General features: G+C 45.8%; 1 protein-coding gene across 1 annotated transcript in view; it reads right to left on the minus strand.

The window, feature by feature from the left end:
- Positions 1-21,049, minus strand: part of SPATA18 (spermatogenesis associated 18) — a 58,333-nt gene extending 37,284 nt beyond the window's left edge. The window contains exon 1 of the mRNA XM_073645502.1: positions 20,796-21,049. Within this exon, the coding sequence (XP_073501603.1) occupies positions 20,796-20,882 (87 nt within the window). The 5' untranslated portion in view covers positions 20,883-21,049. The remainder of the gene's footprint in view (positions 1-20,795) is intronic.
- Positions 21,050-21,635: the final 586 nt, after the last annotated feature.

The following is a 21,635-nucleotide window of genomic DNA, read 5'->3' on the forward strand; positions in this document are numbered from 1 at the left end:
TATAACAGACAGAATAGAGCTTCACACATAGATTAGATAGATAGAAACATGTCAGTCACATATATATGAAGTACAGTAATAGTGTTGATTACTGTACTTGTCATTTAGTGTTAAAATAAAGGATTTATTTAAAAAAAAAATGGCGTGGGGTTCCCCTTAATTTTAGGCTCTAGCGGAGGTTAAGCAGACAGCTGGGGCAAATGTTTGAAGCCTGGGAAGGGGGTAATACCCACGGAGCTTCCCAGGCTACTAATATCAGCCCCCAGCTGAATACCTAGCCTTTACTAGCTATTAAAATGGGGGAACCCCCCAAAAAAAATAACGTGGGGTCCCCCCTAATTTAATAGCTAGCACAGGCTAGGCAGACAGCTGGGGGCTGATATTAATAGCCCAGGAAGGGTGCCATGAATATTGGCCCCCTCCCAGGCTAGAAACACCAGCCGTCAGCCGCCCCAGAAATGGCGCATCCATAGGATGCGCCAATTCTGGCACTTAGCCTCGCTCTTCCCACTGCCCTGTAGCGGTGGCAGTGGGGTAATAGGGCTGGGGTTGATGTCAGCTTATAATGCCAGATGACATCAAGCCCAGGTTAGTAATGGAGAGGCGTCTATAAGACACCCCCATTACTAACCCCATAGTCAAAGTTAAAGAAAAACACAAACACCCAGAATAAAGTCCTTTAATTGAAATAAACACACAATTCTTTATTGTTCTAAATTAAACCATACTTACCATCACGCCCATTCCAGCTGAAGCCAATGATCTCCTGCAATAAAAGAAAAATAATAAAGCAACATCATCCTTACCTTTCAATGGTTCCCAGGACAGCTCCAGCTCTGCTACATCGAGATGACAGGCTGGACCGCAGCAGAACGCTGCCATCCAGCCTGTCATCCCGCAGACACTGAGAAGCGCAGGCATGCTTGCGCTCCTCAGTGTCTCTCTGTGACGTCATCCAGATGTCATCCATCTGGATGACGTCATCCATTCAGCGTGGGAAAATTCTCACGCTGAAGTGCTGAGTGCAGGAGAATTTTCCCACGCTGTCAGTGACGTACATGAGGTGAGCTGAGTTCATTGGACATGACCTCGGCTCATCTGGATGCCGTCACAGCCAGACACTGAGGAGTGGAAGTATGCCTGCGCTTCTCAGTGTCTGCGGGATGACAGGATGGATGGCAGCGTTCTGCTGCGGTCCAGCCTGTCATCTCGATGTAGCAGAGCTGAAGCTGTCGTGGGAGCCATGGAAAGGTAAGGATGAGGTTGCTTTATTATTTTACTTATTTTACTTTTATTGCAGGAGATCGTTGGCTTCAGCTGGAATGGGCGTGGCGGTAAGTATGGTTTAATTTAGAACAATAAAGAATTGTGTGTTTATGTTTATTTCAATTAAAGGACTTTATTCTGGGTGTTGTGTTTTTTAAAATACTTTACTAGAAATTCATGGTGGTCATGTCTAATATTGGCGTGACCCCATGAATTTCGGGCTTAGGGCCAGCTGATAATGCCAAGCTGGCCTTAACCCCTTTATTACCCAGTGAGCCACCGCACCAGGGCCCTGGATGAGTTGGGTACAGCGCCAGAAGATGGCGCTTCTATGAACGCGCCATTTTCTGGGGCGGCTGCGGACTGCAATTTGCAGCGGGGGTGGCCCAGAAAGCTTGGGTCTCCCTGCACTGCGGATTCCAGCCCCCAGCTGCCTAGTTGTATCTGGCTGGGCACAAAAATAGGGCGAAGCCCCACGCATTTTTTTTTTTAATTATTTCATGAAATTCATGGAATAATTAAGAAAAAAAGGGCTTCCCTATATTGTTGTGTCCGGCTAGGTACAAATAGGCAGCTGGTGGTTGGGGGCAGCCCGTTCCTGCCTGCTGTACCTGGCTGGACACAAATATAGTGCAAAGCCCCACGTCAATTTTTTTTAAATTATTTCAGGAAATTCATGAAATAATTAAAAAAAAATTATTTCATGAATTTCCTGAAATAATTTAAAAAAAATTGACGTGGGGCTTTGCACTATATTTGTGTCCAGCCAGGTACAGCAGGCAGGAACGGGCTGCCCCCAACCACCAGCTGCCTATTTGTACCTGGTTGGACACAACAATATAGGGAAGCCCTTTTTTTCTTAATTATTCCATGAATTTCATGAAATAATTAAAAAAAACAAAACGTGGAGCTTCTCCCTATTTTTGTGTCCAGCCAGGTACAACTAGACAGCTGGGGGATGGAATCTGCAGCGCAGGGAGGCCCAAGCTTTCTGCCCCCCCGCTGAAAATTGCAGTCTGCAGCCGCCCCGGAAAATGGCGCGTTCATAGAAGCTGGATGCTGTACCTGGCTGGCATACAAAAATATGGCGAAGCCCACGTCAAAAGTTTTGGGAAAAATTAATTAAAAAATAAATAATAATTTAGGGACTGCATCTTTATTAACTCCTCAAATGTCATTTAGTGTTAAAATAAAGGATCCCCCATAATTTTAGTCTCTAGCGGAGGTTAAGCAGACGGCTGGGGCAGATGTTTGAAGCCTGGGAAGGGGGTAAAACCCACGGAGCTTCCCAGGCTACTAATATCAGCCCCCAGCTGAATACCTAGCCTTTACTAGCTATTAAAATGGGGGACCCCCCCAAAAAAAATGACGTGGGGTCCCCCCTATTTTAATAGCTAGCAAAGGCTAGGCAGACAGCTGGGGGCTGATATTAATAGCCCAGGAAGGGTGCCGTGAATATTGGCCCCCTCCCAGGCTAGGATGCGTCAATTCTGGCACTTAGCCTCGCTCTTCCACGCTGCCCTGGTGCGGTGGCAGGGGGTAATAGTGGTGGGGTTCATGTCAGCGCCAGCTGCCATGAAGCCCAGGTTAGTAATGATGGGCGTCTATAAGACACCCCCATTACTAACCTACAAAGTGTTAAAAAGAAAAAACACACACTACACCCAGAAAAAAATAATTTATTTGAAATAAAACACACAATTTTATTTAATTCTTAGTTTACTAAAAATAATAGTTACCTGTCCACGTTCCTGCGCTGATCTCCCATGCACAGCTGTCACATCTGGAGATGGTGACAGCTGTCATGGCTGCTGTAAGCTCACGCTGCCGGGAACACGTCCGCTCCCGGCAGCGGGAGCCACTGACTGAGGTCACCGGAGTGCATTCAGGCAGCGCAGCTCCGGAGACCTCCTTTACGGCACTGCTGTACCGTGGGAATTTCTCACGATACAGCAGGGCCGTAAAGCAGCTAACCGGAGCAGCGCTGCCTGAACTCCGGTGAACCCGCTTATGCTGTCATTCTAGCGGCGGCAGCGGTTCAGAGCGGTCACATTCTATGTGGCTGCTCTGAACTGGAGATCTTCGTGGGACACTCGTGGACTACTACGGAGGGGTAAGGATAAGGTTGTGGTTTATTATTTTATATTTTATTACAGGAGATCGATGGCTTCGGGGAATTAGGTGTCTAGGTGAGTATAGGTGTAGTTTTTTATTTTTTACTTTATTTTAGGTGGCGATCGGCGGGGACAGGTAATGTATGAACTAATTTCTTTTAGGTAACCACTGGCCACCAATGACATGTATTTAACATTTATTGGGGACACAGTAGGGCAATTTAAATAGCAGGATCAGGCTGATGGGAACTACTGCTCCCATCGAGCTGATCCTGCTGGCAGGAGTGGACGGGGGACAGACATAGGCCGATGGGAGTAGTAGTGTCACATCGGCCTATGTCTGCCTGCACGCACAGACACCGCGCACACCCGCACAAACATCGCACAGACACCCCGCACACACACCCCGCACACATCGCACAGACACCGCACACACCCGCACAAACATCGCACACACACCCCGCACACACACCCCGCACACACACCCCGCACACACACTAATCATGACGGGTCTGGGAGGTGAGGCTGACCTGTGCGGCCGTGGGAAAGTTCATGTGAGTTCATGCAGTCAAGCATGAACTCACATGAACCCTCTGAGGGCACCGCGGCGACTTCAAATGAACAGCTGATCGGCATCACCTGATACCTCAGCTGTTCATTTGAAATAACCGGCGGGAAAGCGCAGCACAGAACGGGAAAGCCGGCGGTGAAGTCTTTTCACTGCCGGCTTCCCCGCCCGGGTCCTTCGCTCCTTGGTGCTGCGCTCCCCGCCCGGTCCTAATTTACGATTGGGATTGGAGGTGGCGAGGGGAGCAGAGGATCGGGGTGGGAGGCTGCGGGGAAGCAGTATGGGGCTGTGTGATTGTTTAAAAGCCGGCGGCTTTTTACCGCCCGCCGGCTTTTAAACAATCAGGAGAATTCTCCCCCGCTGGGATGGCATTCTGATGACAGGCTGGATCGCGCTGCCATCCAACTTGTCATCCTTCACAGACACTGCAGAGCGCAGGCATTATGGGAACTTCCGATTCCGGTATCCGATATTGTAAAAGTATCGGAATTAAGTATCGGAATTCCGATACCGCGAATATCGGCCGATACCCGATATTACAGTATCGGAATGCTCAACACTAGTTGTGAGTCTATACAGTTCCTGCTCAGTTGTGGTAGTGACTTGTGTATTCTGCATGTACTAGTAATTCTGTAGATGTTTTACCCACGATGTTGGGCTAACATACAGTACAGACCAAAAGTTTGAACACACCTTCTCATTTAACAATTTTTCTGTATTTTCATGACTATGAAAATTGTACATTCACACTGAAGGCATCAAAACTATGAATTAACACATGTGGAATTATATACTTAACAAAAAAGTGTGAAACAACTGAAAATATGTCTTATATTCTAGGTTCTTCAAAGTAGCCACCTTTTGGTTTGGTGACTGCTTTGCACACTCTTGGCATTCTCTTGATGAGCTTCAAGAGGTAGTCACCGGAAATGGTTTTCACTTCACAGGTGTTCCCTGTCAGGTTTAATAAGCGGGATTTCTTGCCTTATAAATAGGTTTGGGACCATCAGTAGTGTTGTGCAGAAGTCTGGTGGATACACAGCTGATAGTCCTACTGAATAGACTGTTACAATTTGTATTATGGCAAGAAAAAAGCAGCTAAGTAAAGAAAAACGAGTGGCCATCATTACTTTAAGAAATGAAGGTCAGTCAGTCTGAAAAATTTTGAAAACTTTGAAAGTGTCCCCAAGTGCAGTTGCAAAAACCATCAAGCGCTATAAAGAAACTGGCTCACATGAGGACCACCCCAGGAAAGGAAGACCAAGAGTCACCTCTGCTTCTGAGGATAAGTTTATCCGAGTCACCAGCCTCAGAAATCGCAGGTTAACAGCAGCTCAGATTAGAGACCAGGTTAATGCCACACAGAGTTCTAGCAGCAGACACATCTCTTCAACAACTGTTAAGAGGAGACTTTGTGCAGCAGGCCTTCATGGTAAAATAGCTGCTAGGAAACCACTGCTAAGGACAGGCAACAAGCAGAAGAGATTTGTTTTGGCTAAAGAACACAAGGAATGGACATTAGACCAGTGGAAATCTGTGCTTTGGTCTAATGAGTCCAAATTTGAGATCTTTGGTTCCAACCACCGTGTCCTTGTGCGACGCAGAAAAGGTGAATGGATGGACTCTACATGCCTGGTTCCCACCGTGAAGCATGGAGGAGGAGGTGTGATGGTGTGGGGGTGCTTTGCTGGTGACACTGATGGGGATTTATTCAAAATTGAAGGCATACTGAACCAGCATGGCGGGGGCATTTATGCATATAGCATTTATGCATACTTTATCGAAGTGCCATAATTTAGCAAAGTGCCCTGGCAGTTAGAAAATGGCATTGCTAATATTCATCTTTCTTCTCTTCTTACAGGTATATATTTTTCACTGCTTGTGTGATCTGTCCTGAAAACTGCATTATATCTCCATGCAATGCTCTGCAGCCTATCAATTTCTGGTATATATTTTTCACTGCTTGTGTGATCTGTCCTGAAAACTGCATTATATCTCCATGCAATGCTCTGCAGCCTATCAATTTCTGGTATATATTTTTCACTGCTTGTGTGATCTGTCCTGAAAACTGCATTATATCTCCATGCAATGCTCTGCAGCCTATCAATTTCTGGTATATATTTTTCACTGCTTGTGTGATCTGTCCTGAAAACTGCATTATATCTCCATGCAATGCTCTGCAGCCTATCAATTTCTGGTATATATTTTTCACTGCTTGTGTGATCTGTCCTGAAAACTGCATTATATCTCCATGCAATGCTCTGCAGCCTATCAATTTCTGGCACTGCTTGTGTGATCTGTCCTGAAAACTGCATTATATCTCCATGCAATGCTCTGCAGCCTATCAATTTCTGGTATATATTTTTCACTGCTTGTGTGATCTGTCCTGAAAACTGCATTATATCTCCATGCAATGCTCTGCAGCCTATCAATTTCTGGTATATATTTTTCACTGCTTGTGTGATCTGTCCTGAAAACTGCATTATATCTCCATGCAATGCTCTGCAGCCTATCAATTTCTGGTATATATTTTTTCACTCCTCTAGCTTTTTTATTCCATGATACTTAAAGGTCATCACACTTACTTTAAGAGTTTATGATCCATGCCGAGTTTACTAGTCTGTTTTTTTTTTCCCTGCACTTTATGGTCTCCTGTTGTCTTTTAAGCTAGTGATTGATTGTTAATGAGTTAAATCTGTGCAGATCTAAGCAGATACGTCCCTATATATTGAGACTTAGTTAAGGGGAGGCATTTATGCATATAGCATTTATGCATACTTTATCGAAGTGCCATAATTTAGCAAAGTGCCCTGGCAGTTAGAAAATGGCAGTTGGACAGGGCAGGAGACAGGTAAGACATGCAAGACAAACAAACAAACTTGCTTCCAGGTCATCTTTTTGGCAAACAGTATTCACCATTTGTATCTGTGCCATTTATACTCTGGTTGCTACAATCATCCACATTCACCGTTCACCCACAAATGCGGCACACTTCATCCATATTAATCCCTCACTCCTCTCTTCTCCTATGTACAGTTGTCATGCTCTCTTCACAATGTTATACCACGCAGATCCATTCATTCCCACCATACAACGCAGGAAACGCTCTCACAAATCACTCAAACATCTGCTCACTCTCTGTATCTTCCTTCTATTAGTCGCAGGTGATATTTCTCCCAACCCAGGACCCTCCAGTAATAATAACACTAACTCTTTCCCTGTTACATTCAGAAACCCTGCTAATCTCATTAATATTCCCTGCATATCTTCTGTCTCATTCAACTGTGCCCTTTGGAATGCACGCTCAGCTTGTAATAAACTCTCTTACATCCATGACTTTTTCCTCTCTAATTCCCTCAACCTTCTGGCTCTCACTGAAACCTGGATCCAGCAGTCGGACACCACCGCCGCTGCAGCTCTCTCCTATGGTGGCCTACATTTCTCTCATACCCCGCGACCTGACAACAGATCAGGTGGAGGTGTTGGTCTGCTTCTTTCAACAAAATGTACTTTTCAGGTTATCCCCCCTGTACCCTCCCTTATCTTCCCGTCCTTTGAGGCCCACACAGTCAGACTCTACCGGCCCTTCTCCCTGCGAGTGGCGGTTGTCTATCGCCCCCCAGGTCCCCCCCGTCAATTCCTGGATCACTTTGCTGCCTGGCTTACAAATTTTCTATCCTGCGACATCCCCACGATAATCATGGGAGACTTTAACATCCCAATTGGCGATCCTCTTTCCCCATCTGCCACGCATCTTTTATCATTAACCTCCTCCTTCGGCCTTTCACAGCTTGCTAATTCTCCTACACATGAGGACGGGAACACATTGGACCTGATCTTCTCCCGGCTTTGCTCAGTACATGACTTTACTAACTCTCCCCTTCCACTCTCTGACCATAATCTTCTTTCATTCTCTGTCAAGAACTGTGACTTTACTCAAGACACTCCCACCGTCCACACTTATAGAAATTTACGCGCCATTAACACCCAGAAATTTATAAAAAGGTTGCAATCATCATTGGCCCCAATCTCCTCCCTCTCATGTCCCGAATCTGCATTGAAGCATTATAACAAAATAATGCTATGCGCCCTGGATGAAGCCGCACCTCCTACACAAAGAACAATTCGGCATAGACGGCGACAACCCTGGCACACGCCTCAAACACGTCTTCTCCAGAGGTACTCCAGGTGCGCTGAACGGCTGTGGAGAAAATCAAATCTGCCCGAAGATTTCCTCCACTATAAATTTATGCTGAAAACATATAACTCTGCCCTTCACCTCTCCAAACAAACCTACTTTAACAACCTCATCATCTCACTTTCCAATAATCCTAAACGACTCTTTGACACGTTTCATTCTCTCCTCAATCAAACAGCACAGGCCCCGACCACCGACCTCAGCGCTGACGATCTGGCTAACTATTTCAAAGAAAAAATTGACCATATCCGACAGGAAATTTTCTCCCAATCCCCAAATGTTATGCATGCTCCCCCCCGCCACATTGTATCTTGCTCATTTTCTGACTTCGAACCAGTCACGGAAGATGAAGTGATCAGGCTCCTTGCATCTTCTCGCCCTACCACCTGCACCAGCGACCCTATTCCCTCACATCTCCTTCAGTCCCTTGCTCCAGCTGTCACCTCTCACCTAACTAAAATTTTCAACCTTTCCCTCTCATCTGGTATCTTTCCCTCTTCTTTTAAACACGCCAGCATACAACCATTACTTAAAAAACCATCCCTCGACCAGAACTGCACGGCCAACTACAGACCTGTTTCCAATCTTCCCTTTATCTCTAAACTCCTGGAACGCCTGGTCCACTCCCGTCTAATCCGCTATCTCTCAGACAACTCTCTTCTTGACCCTTTACAATCTGTTTCCGCTCTTTACATTCTACTGAAACTGCCCTCACTAAAGTCTCTAATGATCTACTAACAGCTAAATCTAATGGTCACTACTCCCTGCTGATTCTCCTGGATCTCTCTGCAGCATTTGACACTGTGGATCACCAGCTCCTCCTCACTATGCTCCGCACTATTGGCCTCAAGGACACGGTTCTCTCCTGGTTCTCCTCTTATCTCTCTGACCGCTCCTTCTCTGTGTCTTTTGCCGGCTCCTCCTCCTCCCTACTTCCTCTTACTGTCGGGGTTCCTCAAGGATCAGTCCTAGGCCCCCTTCTTTTCTCCTTATACACCGCTCCTATTGGACAAACAATCAGTAGATTCGGTTTTCAGTACCATCTCTATGCTGATGACACCCAATTATACACCTCTGCTCCGGACATCACCCCTGCATTACTACAAAAGACCAGTGATTGTCTTTCTGCTGTGTCTAACATTATGTCCTCCCTCTACCTAAAACTGAATCTGTCAAAAACTGAACTACTCGTCTTTCCTCCCTCCATTAATCTACCTGTGCCCGATATTGCCATCTCCGTTTGTGGCTCCACCATTACTCCCCAGCTACAAGCCCGCTGTCTTGGGGTCATTTTTGATTCAGATCTTTCTTTCACTCCTCACATCAAATCACTCGCTCGTTCATGTCATCTACACCTCAAAAACATCTCAAGAATCAGGACTTTTCTCACCTTTGACTCGGCAAAAACTCTTACTGTCGCTCTTATTCATTCTCGTCTTGACTATTGCAACGCTCTACTAATCGGTCTCCCTCTTACTAAACTCTCCCCTCTCCAATCCGTCCTGAACGCAGCAGCCAGGATCATATTCCTCGCCAACCGCTACTCAGATGCCTCTTCCCTGTGCCAGTCATTGCATTGGTTGCCCATCCAATATAGAGTTCGTTTTAAACTTATCACGCTTACCCACAAAGCGCTCCATGCTTCAGTACCCCCCTACATCTCCTCCCTTGTCTCAGTCTACCACCCTACACGTGCCCTCCGTTCTGCAAATGACTTGAAACTAAAATCCTCCATAATCCGAACTTCCCACTCCCGTCTCCAAGATTTCTCGCGTGCTGCGCCAATTCTCTGGAATGCACTACCCAGGACAGTTCGATTAATTCCCAATACCCACAGTTTCAAGCGAACCCTAAAAACACATTTCTTTAGACTGGCGTATCACCTAAACACACTCTGTCCATCCCAGCTTTCCCCCATATTAAAATCTTCTTCAACTTCGGGTTCAAACCAACCATGCACATAAAAGCCTCTGTCAGGACTGCACACATACTGGCTGGCGACCAGTCCATGTATTATTATTTATCCTATTCAGTATATCAAGGCTGCATTATACAATATATGTACTTTTTACCTTTTGTGTCTCCCCCACTTCCTCATAGACTGTAAGCTCGCGAGCAGGGCCCTCACTCCGTTCGATATGAGATATGCTTATTCTGTATTGTCTGTATAAGTCCCCCCTAAAATTGGTAAAGTGCTGCGGAATATGTTGGCGCTATAAAAATAAACTATTATTATTATTATTATTACAACAGCATCTTGCAGCGGCATGCTATTCCATCCGGTTTGCGTTTAGTTGGACCATTATTTATTTTTCAACAGGACAATGACCACAAACACACCTCCAGGCGGTGTAAGGGCTATTTGACCAAGAAGGAGAGTGATGGGGTGCTACGCCAGATGACCTGGTCTCCAGAGTCACCAGACCCAAACCTAATCGAGATGGTTTGGGGTGAGCTGGACCGCAGAGTGAAGGCAAAAGGGCCAACAAGTGCTAAGCATCTCTGGGAACTCCTTCAAGATTGTTGGAATACCATTTCCAGTGACTACCTCTTGAAGCTCATCAAGAGAATGCCAAGAGTGTGCAAAGCAGTCATCAAACCAAAAGGTGGCTACTTTGAAGAACCTAGAATATAAGACATATTTTCAGTTGTTTCACACTTTTTTGTTAATTATATAATTCCACATGTGTTAATTCATAGTTTTGATGCCTTCAGTGTGAATGTACAATTTTCATAGTCATGAAAATACAGAAAAATCTTTAAATGACAATGTGTGTCCAAACTTTTGGTCTGTACTGTATGTCGACCATAGCTGTTAAATGACCAGCGATCGGCTACACACGAGCTAATGTGGCGCCCTTGTGGGTTCAGTCGCCACAGAGGTACTGCATCTCACCCAGAAGTGTGGTATCCCACTCTCATGTAAGGAGTACTGCCCGGGACCCTAACACCTGCATCCAACACTACACTACTCCAGACCAGCAGGAGGGGCAAGATACATTGCTGCGCTGCTGAGCCCTGTCCCTGGCTGGAGTGGGGGGAACTAAGAGAGGGGGAACTATGTAGTGGGTGTGGGTGGAGGAAGAAGTTCAGGGGAGCACTTGAGAAGGAGGATATAAAAAGGGGAAGCCATCTTGGGAGTCCAGTCAGTCAGTTCACAGTGTGAGAACAGTCTGAGGGAACAGTGAGGAGTGAGTATGTGGAGCAGGAGCTCTGCAGGAGCTCTGCTCAGAAAGAGGGCCTAGTGAGAGAGGCCCAGGACAGACTGAAGAGAGGAGCAGGAAGGAAGGCTCCAGAACAGAAAGGATTCCAGGGGCACGGGCAGTGCGGAAGCCACCCGTGCGCCCAAACCCACCAGGAGTGGAAGGATCAGGCCGCAGAGAGGGGACCGTCGCCTAAACTAGCAGAGTTCTTCAAGTCTCAGGTAGATAACTGGATGGTACAGCATTTCAGGTGCTGCAGCCAGCAGCCACATCTAAATCGCCGAAAAGGTGGCCATAGAGGACCCAGGGGACAGAGAAGACGTCGCCCGACAAGGTTCGCGGTCACTGGCTTGGGACACTGGGTGTGAGGCGCAGGGCAGGAGGGTGAGAGCCAGCGCGGGAAGACGACCAGAAAAGGCACACAGAACGGGGTCCCATTACGTACTCCGGAGGTACTTGGGAGTTTGCTGAACCCCTCCCAGGGTAAACACAGGACGGCGTGGGGAGGTACCCTGGCCCTGGTAACTTGGAGTCTAAAAATTGTTAGCAAAACCCTGAAGACTGCACCCCACTGTCTCTGCGAATTATTACTGCGCCATCATCCCCTGCACCACCCTGACCAACAGCAACATCTATTACATCCCCACTACTCTGCCCTGGAGCTAAGCTCTACCTGTGGAGAGGTGAACCAACTCTGCTGCATTAACAATAGCTCCAGAGGACCTGCTCCGCAGCGGCAGCTCCCTTTAGCCACATACTGCAGGTGGCGTCACAAACATTAAAATACAAAAACTATAAATTTCCCCTTTTATTGACCGCCCTGGGTCACGGACCGGGTCACCGCCACTGTGACATCTCCCCTAGCAACGACCGGCCCGGCTGCCGAGTACCCCACGGCCTAGGGGGGCGCGTCACTAACCAGCAGTCATTTAATGACCTGTTTAGATCGGCCATTTACGAGGGCATAGAACGATTGCTAATGTAAAGTAACTGAAGGCGGTAGCCGGGGACGAGCTGCTGCTCCATAGCGCCCCAGCACTTTACAGAAAAATCATGTCCCAATCCCAATGTGCTGTCAGGTGTGGGGTGTATCACACTCACTTGTAGGAGGCCGCCGGTGTCCCAGGCCTCCATCTTCCGAGGCAGGCACACATAACTCAGGAGACACCCAGTTCGTTTCAACACAAAAGTTTACTGGATAGTTCAAATTTATTGTATTGTAACACGCAGTATTGGGCACAACACTTCTTATTATTTGTTTCCTTAAAGGGGTTTTCCCACGAACAAAAGTTCATTTTAATCAGTAGATCTTGGAATAATAATAACTTCCACAATTGGATGTATTTAAATAAAATGTCCCTGTGCTGAGATAATCTTATAAATGTGCCCCTGCTGTGTACTGTGTAATGGCTGTGTCTGACCGTGTGGGAACATGGTCTGATCATACCACATATCCTGGGCAGGGGAGGAAGGAAAAAAGTATACAGACATTACAGCAGGGGATCACAGCTGATTCTTTCTTTGAAGTAAAACATTGTTTAAAAACAGGCAGGGAAAAGTTTTACCCCATAAAAAGAATCAGCTGTGATCCCCTGCTATAATGTCCATATACTCTTTCGCTTCCTCCCCTGCCCAGGAGATGTGGTATGATCAGACCATGTTCCTGCACAGTCAGACACTTATTATTATTCCAAGATCTATTGATTAAAATCAACTTTTGTTTTGGGAAAACCCCTTTAATACAATACTTTTTCAGCATTACTATCCGTTTCTCCTGGACTATCCCCACATTTACTGGCTTTGTCAGCCTCAGGGATTTTCCCGACCAGTCCTTCAGCTTACCCGGGATCCGCTACCTTCCCTTAACACGGTTCCACATCCAACTTCCTCTGTACGCCAGAGGATAAGGCACTCTACAGAGTACCTGTCCTTGAGCTCCGGACGTTGCAGGAATGTCCGCAAGAGATCCCAGTAAGGCCTTCCCACTGCACCGAACGATAGATTCTCGCCCACTGCAACTTGAACTTGATCTTGGTTAACAAACTTCCCTATCTGATCTGCTATCAGGAAGCAGTCCTCTTTTACTAGGGCTTTCCCTTCCCACTATGGGCTAGTCCCGAACTTTAACTATGTCTGTCTCTGCAGTATGCAGATCTCCTATCACAAACACTATGTATTACATTGCTGCACATTAAGCATATTACACTCACATTGCTTTATCAAAGTCCATCTTACCCTAAGTCACTACCTTATGTCCTAACCTATGTCTTGCTCTATACTTATATATTACTTATCTTACACTGTAGACAACCCGTGCTGCACACTACTCACATTACATATTACAATACACACTAAAAACCGCAGGACATGGTTTACACTTCACATGACACAATATATATAAGAGACACATAACACTTATTCCCATAATGTGATTGGTGTCTTCAAGGGCAGGAACGCGACAGTACAGTCCACACCCTTGCTCTAATATGATCATTCCTCACGCATAGAATAACATTGTTTTCGGCAGCACATCTCCTGTTTAAGCAGCACAATTGGCTGCCGAGAATGATAATTTTTAAGCGGGCTAAAAAATCATCATACCCAATCAACGTTCATCAGGTGAACATTCACGCCAGCGTGTTTAGACCCCTGACAGTTGGGAATGGGGTTGAGTTCCTCAATTATGCCCCCCATCTAAAAGTAGCATAACTGTAGTAGTAACACCAGAGCTCCAGTACTAAGGTGGGACTTGCTGTCACCCGTGGTTGAAAAAATACAAGTCCCATCATCTCCAGATAATTTTCTGCTGGCGGATAACCCTTTGAATACTTTTCCTGCCCATGTTTACACTTCTGCCTAATGTGGTTTTTGCTAACTAGCTTTGCCAATGCATTATATTACATGGCAACCATTTTCACTTGACAGACCATTAATATAATGTGGGAGGAAGCAGCGCTATCTGTGTTTACAGTAACTGAACAATCAGATCAAAAGGAACCGCAGCGGCTGCAAGTCTATTCATGTCAGCAAGTGTGAAATAGCCAGAAAATACACAGACTCAATTTACTATAAGCTCTGCTTCCTTATAGGAAGAAATGTGAGCAATGTGCTGCTAAGCCGGCCATACACATAAGATAGCGGTCGGTAAGAGTTAATTCTCCCAACTCCACCATGAGCATACATGCTCCGTCTTGTGTGCAGGTTTTTTTGTCAATGGTAGGGGGTATAAGTTTCTTCAGAGAATAAAGGCTCAAGAACCTTTCATATGAATACTAAGCAATGCAAATGTAAGGTGCCTCAGCGAGGTAGTCGTGGGCGAGCTGTAACCCCCTCTCGCTCTGGCACCCTACAGACAATAAGTGTGCTCCCTCTGATGTGGTGGCTGTGTATGTGGTGCTCTCCACTTACTTCAAACCATCCGATCGCGGCTGTCTCCAGGCATTTTTCTTCTGGGACCAGGGTAGCAATAAATTCAGAGGACACGAGGTTCTTAACCATAACTTGGATTTTACTTGGGGAAGAGGAATATGTACAGTATTTACAGGCAGATATAATGGATAAGGCCCGACAGGTTATTATCTCCCTCACAGGCGCTGGCAACATCTTCAGCCCTGATTCCCTCTTTAAGTGAAGCATCTCTGTGACTCTAATCTCTAGCCCAAGAGACTCGTCTGAAATACCAACAGTTTTTCGGATCCAATATCTCCCCCACGTCTTAGCCTGGAGTCCTATTTATCTTCCTCTGCTTCCTGCAGACTAGAAGTGCCCCGGGTCCTCAATACCTCTGTTGAGTTTCTCCGGCCGGCTAACAAGACTTTTACACTGGTGATCCCACTGTCTGAGGGTATGGAGCTCCCGTCTACCCTAGCAGCCACCATATAGTCAGGCTGCCCATACAATTCACTGTCTTATCTCTTATTACTCATCACTTCCTGACCCTGGAAACTAAGCAGGGATTTTCCTAATGTGCCCACCCTCTGTGGGCTGCCATCACACAGCATTAACCCCATCACTGTCTGTAACACTGCTAGCAGACTCAACCTGACATCTGCACCCAGGACAGTGGCATCTTGCGGCTGGTTACAGGTACTGCAGCCCACAAGGAATTATGCCAGGAACAAGCTCTATAACACTCAAGGCTTGATCAGGGCACTAAGTTCCCCCTCTACTCTACTGACTGGACCACTGAAGCTAACCCTTTAGTTTGGCCTACCAACAGTTCAGAGAGGTCTAACTACGGGAACACTTTCTTTAACTACTTCAGTGCCAAAGGAAGGCTGCGTCCTTCCCCACTATTACACAAAGACAATAGGCAATAGCTAACAACTTCTATGGCACAGACAGACGGGCTTGTGTGCGACCGTATTATGGGGGTGCTCTCAGCTCCTGCCATTAAATGATAAAACAGAACTGGCTTGTCAAGCAACACCGCCGATTAAATCACTTGCATCTATTGGGTTTCAGGATTAAATCATATACCCAGGAGAAGATTGTGGGGTCATAAATCTGGACTTAATTTGCTTACTAAATTGCAGGTGTCTAGGTCTGTGTCCCTAAAGAGTAGGGTGACCTCAGAAATGTATTCTACTTAGATTTGCAAATTGCTTAAAGGGGTTAAATGGCTTCTGAAAACCACTGTCCCCCAGCTGCAGTTTGTTTTTGAAAAAATAAAGTGTACTTTGCTCACCCTCCCTGGGTCCAGTGCTGAATCTCCACCGTTGCTCCCAGTGACTGTTAATGTGTGCAGCGCCAATCATGGAGCTTGGCGGCTCGTGCCGTTGACTTGGGCAGAGCCGCTGAGTTCTTTTATTGTCTGCAGCAGTATCAAGATGATGTTAGCGCTGCAGACAGTAACATACACTGGTAGCATCAGCAGAGACACAGCACTGCACCAGGAGAGGGTGAGTAAAGTGCAGTTCATGGTTTAATTTGGATTGCAACTGTGGGACAGGAGTTTTCCAAAATTGAAACCTCTTTAGCTTGACTTTGCTTATTTTATCTTCACTTACAACAGAATATTCCACAGCTGAATTCCCAAAGATATAACCCTATGAACACCAGCATTTCCTGATGACTTATGGCTGCCATAAACACTGGACTAATAACCGAGCTCACTTATATCCGCAGGATCGGCCAACAGTCTAAAGTTTAATGGAGGCCTCTCAACTCGACCCCAACAGATGACATCAGAGGAGAGAAGGATCCAGCATGTTCAATTTCCAATGACCGATCCTTTTCGTCTCTAGGAGATAAGCCACCGGCAGAAGACTCTGGCAGCGGCTTTTTCATAGAGAACATAGGAGCACTAGACCAAGTGCTTCTGTGTATGGTGGACTCTGGAGAGATAACTTTTGGCCAAATGATCATTTATTTATCTGATGTATTATTTCTATAGTTATGTAATTTTTATGTTACTATCTAATACTTCAGTAATTCAATTATCTCTCAACTGATACTTGCTTTCTGAAGGTGGCCATACAAATTAGATAGCTGCCAGTTGAATACTCATTCGGCTGACTTTCTCTCATGGCTGCACCATACACATGTACACTTGGCTTGTCAAAGCATGCATGGATTTTAAATGTAGAGAGCAGAATAAGCCGCTGCCAGAGAGCTCTTGTGAGAGCCTTCCTCATGAAGAAACAAATGTATTAGGCACTTTAAATTGACATCTGGTATGCATTTCATGGTTAATTGGTTTAGCTTTTGCTACCTCATCTGAGAGCAGCATTATGTAGATAAAGAGACCCTGACTTCAATAATTTATCACTTAGATTACTGGGTGCAGCAGTTGTGACACAATCAGAGTTCTGAGATGCAGCATGAAGCAGAGCTGGGGAAGCTAACCCCGCCCACACCAGGCTCTCAGTGTACAAAGCCCATAGACAGTGAGCTGCTCATCACAGGAGGGGGCGGGGTCAGACTAGTCCAGCAATGTTAATCTCTTAGTGATAAATCCTTCACAGTTAGTAAACAGCAGCAGCACTTTGACAAGTGGCACACCCCTCAATTCTGTGTTTCAGTCTCTATATGCTGCTGTCTTTAGGCTACAAAGCACACCCCTGAATTCTGTGTTTCAGTCTCTATATGCTGCTGTCTTTAGGCTACATAGCAAAAACCTGCTGACAGATTCCCTTTAAACTATAATGTATTGTGACTTTAAATAAATTACCCACTATTGGACAATGGGCAAAGAGAGGTTATAAAAAATAATTGATTCTAACCTCCATTCTGCTGGTAACACATCCAGCAGGGAGCAAAAGACAGTTTATTTCATTCGGACAAAATGTAGACTCTGCAGCCCATCGGCGGACACTAATTGGCTGTAATGCTCACATGGCTGGGGAGAAAGTGATGAGTATGGACTGAACATAATTCCTCTTATTTAAGTTTTGTGATACATCTGTCACTACCATGCAACATTAAAGAAGCAGTGCCAACAAGAATTGTATCCCCTACTCCTTTCTACATATATATGTGATGTAGTGTGTTGGTGAATTAAAATCCTTACCAATCACAATCTTCCCCGGTTTCCAGCACGACTTCACTTCTCCTCTAGATCGTGTGACTTCAATCGGATCACACTGAGGTTTGTGGACCTGACGTCGTTTTGTGAGTCTATGGAGCTTCTTTCAGGAGTTATATAGGCTTACGTTGGTGTAAGTAGCGCCGCCTCGTACAACAGTCCATATGTGAGCCGGCAAAGAGGAGGAGGAGGAGTGATCCAGAATGGGACTGGAGTAACACTGCAAACTGGTGAAGACGCCAATCAGTAAGTATTTTAATGCACTCATAGTACATCACATGCATATTTAGAAAGGATTAGTGGATAATAACTTTTTGTGGAAGTTCTTCTTTAATAAATGGCAGCATATCCTCACTCTGATTGTTCACTAGAGGTGTGAAAAATTGATAATTTATAACCAAGCAAATCCTGACTTCCCGTCTGACCACTGTTTCAGTACCCGGATCTACGTGGTGACTGGTGGTTTTATCTACTATTCACATACATTGTTTAGGTCACTAAGGCAACAAGAAGCAGGAAAAGACGAGACAAGGAATCCTGCAGCTACAGTATGTGACATATAGAAAGGGTAAGACCCATTCTTAGTTATTTGGCATCTATCCAATAAAGAGGATAATGCAGAGCAGCAGAACAATCAGTGCTGTGCAGTCATCTCAGGTCGATTATACTGTGGAAATACGTTAGAAAGTAACGTATTTTATTTAATGGGTGCAGAAAATCTGTAACATCAAAAACTCATCGGGAACCTAGCCTTAAACCATCAGGAACGCAGATTTAACTCTTTCACTGCCCTACAGTATAATCATTGCTGACTCTAACCCCTTCACTGGCCTAAATCATGATTTGATAAATGTGGTTTGATCAAATTATTAATCATTCCCTTCGACCAATGAATGTTCGTAGATGCTCAAAACGTTGGTCGGGAGTGTTGGATTTTTTCGGACAGCGATCAGCACTGGCTGCATCAGTGACCCAAAAAAATCCAGTATTGGCCAATGTAGCCTGTGGAGTACTTTGGGACAATGCTGAATGATCGCACATTTATCCAACAAACAATAGTCCATCGGCCCATTTTTATCTAATGTGTATGGTGGCCTTAACTCCTTTATGACCTTAGGCCACTAAACCCCTTCACTCCTAGGGTCATAACTATTGTGGATGCAGGGGTTGTAGATGCACCCGGTCCCTTGAGCCTAGGGGCCCAAAAGATCCCTTTGTCCCATATGAGACCAATTCTATTAAGATCCATGATAGTTTGGGCCCCATTTCAGATTTTGCATTGGGGTCCACAAGCTTCATGTTACACCAGTTCACTCCCATGGACCACCAAGGAGGCAGAGGCAGGACAAGCGAAACTTTGCTGAAGACTCATGAGCCTTAGTGCGAGAGGTAGAATTAGTGAAAAAAACATTCCCATTTCCCATAATGACTGTTGTCTACATGTCTTATGTGCTCTCAGATTGGTGGGTGGGATGGGGGATGAATGAGGATGGATGACTGGCCTGGGGTCAGTGGAATGTGCCATGTTAGGAGGTTACCATAGCAACGGACACCAACCTGGGGACAAAACTACATAAAGATTCTGAACACTTTATATTCATTAAAAAACTGATCCCATAATAGGGGCTTATTCACATAGTTATAACTACACAGATAATAATGCTTACATTGAACCTTACAAAAAAATAAATAAATTATATTTATTTATTTAAATAATAAAAATCATATCACCCCATCTTCCCAGAACGTAAATAAAATCTAAAAAATAAAAATATATGTGGTATATAAATGTAAATGTGCTTTTGTTAATTTCGCTTCCCAAAAAGAGAATAAAAACAGAGCAGACCTCAAAATATTAAAGATAAAATATACCACTCGTACCACAAAAAAGCAACCTGAATACAACACTAAAAAACGAAAAAAAAAGAAAAAAGTAATAGCTCTTGGAAGGTGAGGAGGAAAAACTGAAAGCAAAGAGGAGCCTAATGGAACTCTGGTAGCCGAGGGCCTGTATAAGCCAGTCTGGCTCATAACTACTCAAAACTGCACATAGAAATGTGCAAAAAATGCAATATTCAAAGAAAAAAATACCTGCAAGGTGCAAAGTAGTTATTGTAAGGAGCAGAGCCTAAACTGCTGGGGTAATGGAGATTAACATTGAAAAACAGTATCAATGTGTGCATTATGGCACAGCGCAGGGGAGGCACAGCGCAGGCACAGGACGAGCACAGGGCAGGCACAGAACAGAGCATGGCAGGCACAGCACAGAGCATGGCAGACACAGGAAAAAGCAGGCAAAGCACAGAGCATGGCAGGCACAGGACAGGGCAGGCACAGAACCGCAACAACACAAGGCAGGCACAGCACAGAGCATGGCAGGCACGGAGCAGGACAGGGCAGGCACAGAGCATGGCAGGCACAGCACAGGGCAGGCACAGAGCATGGCAGGCACAGCACAGGGCAGGTACAGAGCATGGCTGGCACTGCACAAGCACAGCACAGCTGGCACAGGGCAGGCAGAGCACGGCAGGCACAGCACAGGGCAGGCACAGCACAGAGCACGGCTGGCACAGCACAAGGCATGCACAGCACAGCTGGCACACCACAGGCCAGGCACAGCACAGCGCAGGGCAGGCACAGCATTGTGGGGCTGACACAGAAGCTGCCAGTTCCTGGCTCTGGTTCCTGCCATGGATGGGCTTCCTGTCTCCATGACAACCAGCGTCCCTGGTTACCGCTTTCTCCGGCCGGGCTGCACATCGCCCAGACACAGTAATGCTGTGATATAAGAGGGGGCTCAGCACTAATCCCCTCCCCGCACATGTCGCAGATGTGTGCACGCTCAGTCACCAGCGATAATCCGCTGATATTACAGTATGGAGGACACAGTCATGCACTGGTCATATAAAGTGGCACTCACATGGTAGTCCTTGTACCAGTCCTCCAGCTTGTCCTGCAGTAGTTTGCACGTCTCGCTGTTGCTCAGCCTCCTCAGGGTGTCGGCCATGGTTGTGCGATCTGGTCGGCGTCCAGGGATAAAATGTCGCTGGCGGGTGAGCTGCGCCTTTTATATGGAGGGGCGAGTCCTGCAATCAGTGCGGCACTGTGGTTGCCCTGCTCGGGTGTCAGGGACGCCGGAGTATCAGCCCCGAGGCTCTTTAGTTGTAGCAACGGCTTTCATCCATCCTCCTGCCCAGCCCTCACCCAGTCCTCCTCCTCCTCCTGGCAGCAGTAGTGGGGGCGCAGGGTCACAGGGGGCTGCAGAGCCGTGCACTCCTATCTGTGCACTCACACTGCACATATACAGGAATTGCAGGAGACCTTTTGGAAATGCCAGGACCTTTTTCCTATTTTACAGTAGGGTGAAATTATTAAAATAAAAATGCAATTATTACATTATTTTTTGACCCTTGTTTTCATGGTTGTCATTGTGCAGTAGCCCTGATCTGGCGGTATGATTCTCCGGGTCACTACGATTACGGTGATACCGAATTTGTATACTTTGTTTTCATATTTAGTGGTTAAAAAAATTAAAACTTTGCTCAGAAAAGTTATTTCTGTAGCCATTTTCTGAGACCTATAACATTTCAGTATTTTTTCCATCACTGAACCTATGTAAGCCCTCATATATAATGGGTACCATTTTGGGGTACAGAGAATGTTTTGACTTCATTTTATTACATTTTTTGAGGAGTTGTTGTTACTAAAAAACTGCAACTCTAACACAGATGGTAGTGGCGTATCACTAATATGGCAGACC

This window comes from Phyllobates terribilis, unplaced genomic scaffold, assembly GCF_046119375.1.
Source record: "Phyllobates terribilis strain yellow unplaced genomic scaffold, ASM4611937v1 Scaffold_1__5_contigs__length_1240528914, whole genome shotgun sequence".
Classification (NCBI taxonomy): domain Eukaryota; kingdom Metazoa; phylum Chordata; class Amphibia; order Anura; family Dendrobatidae; genus Phyllobates; species Phyllobates terribilis.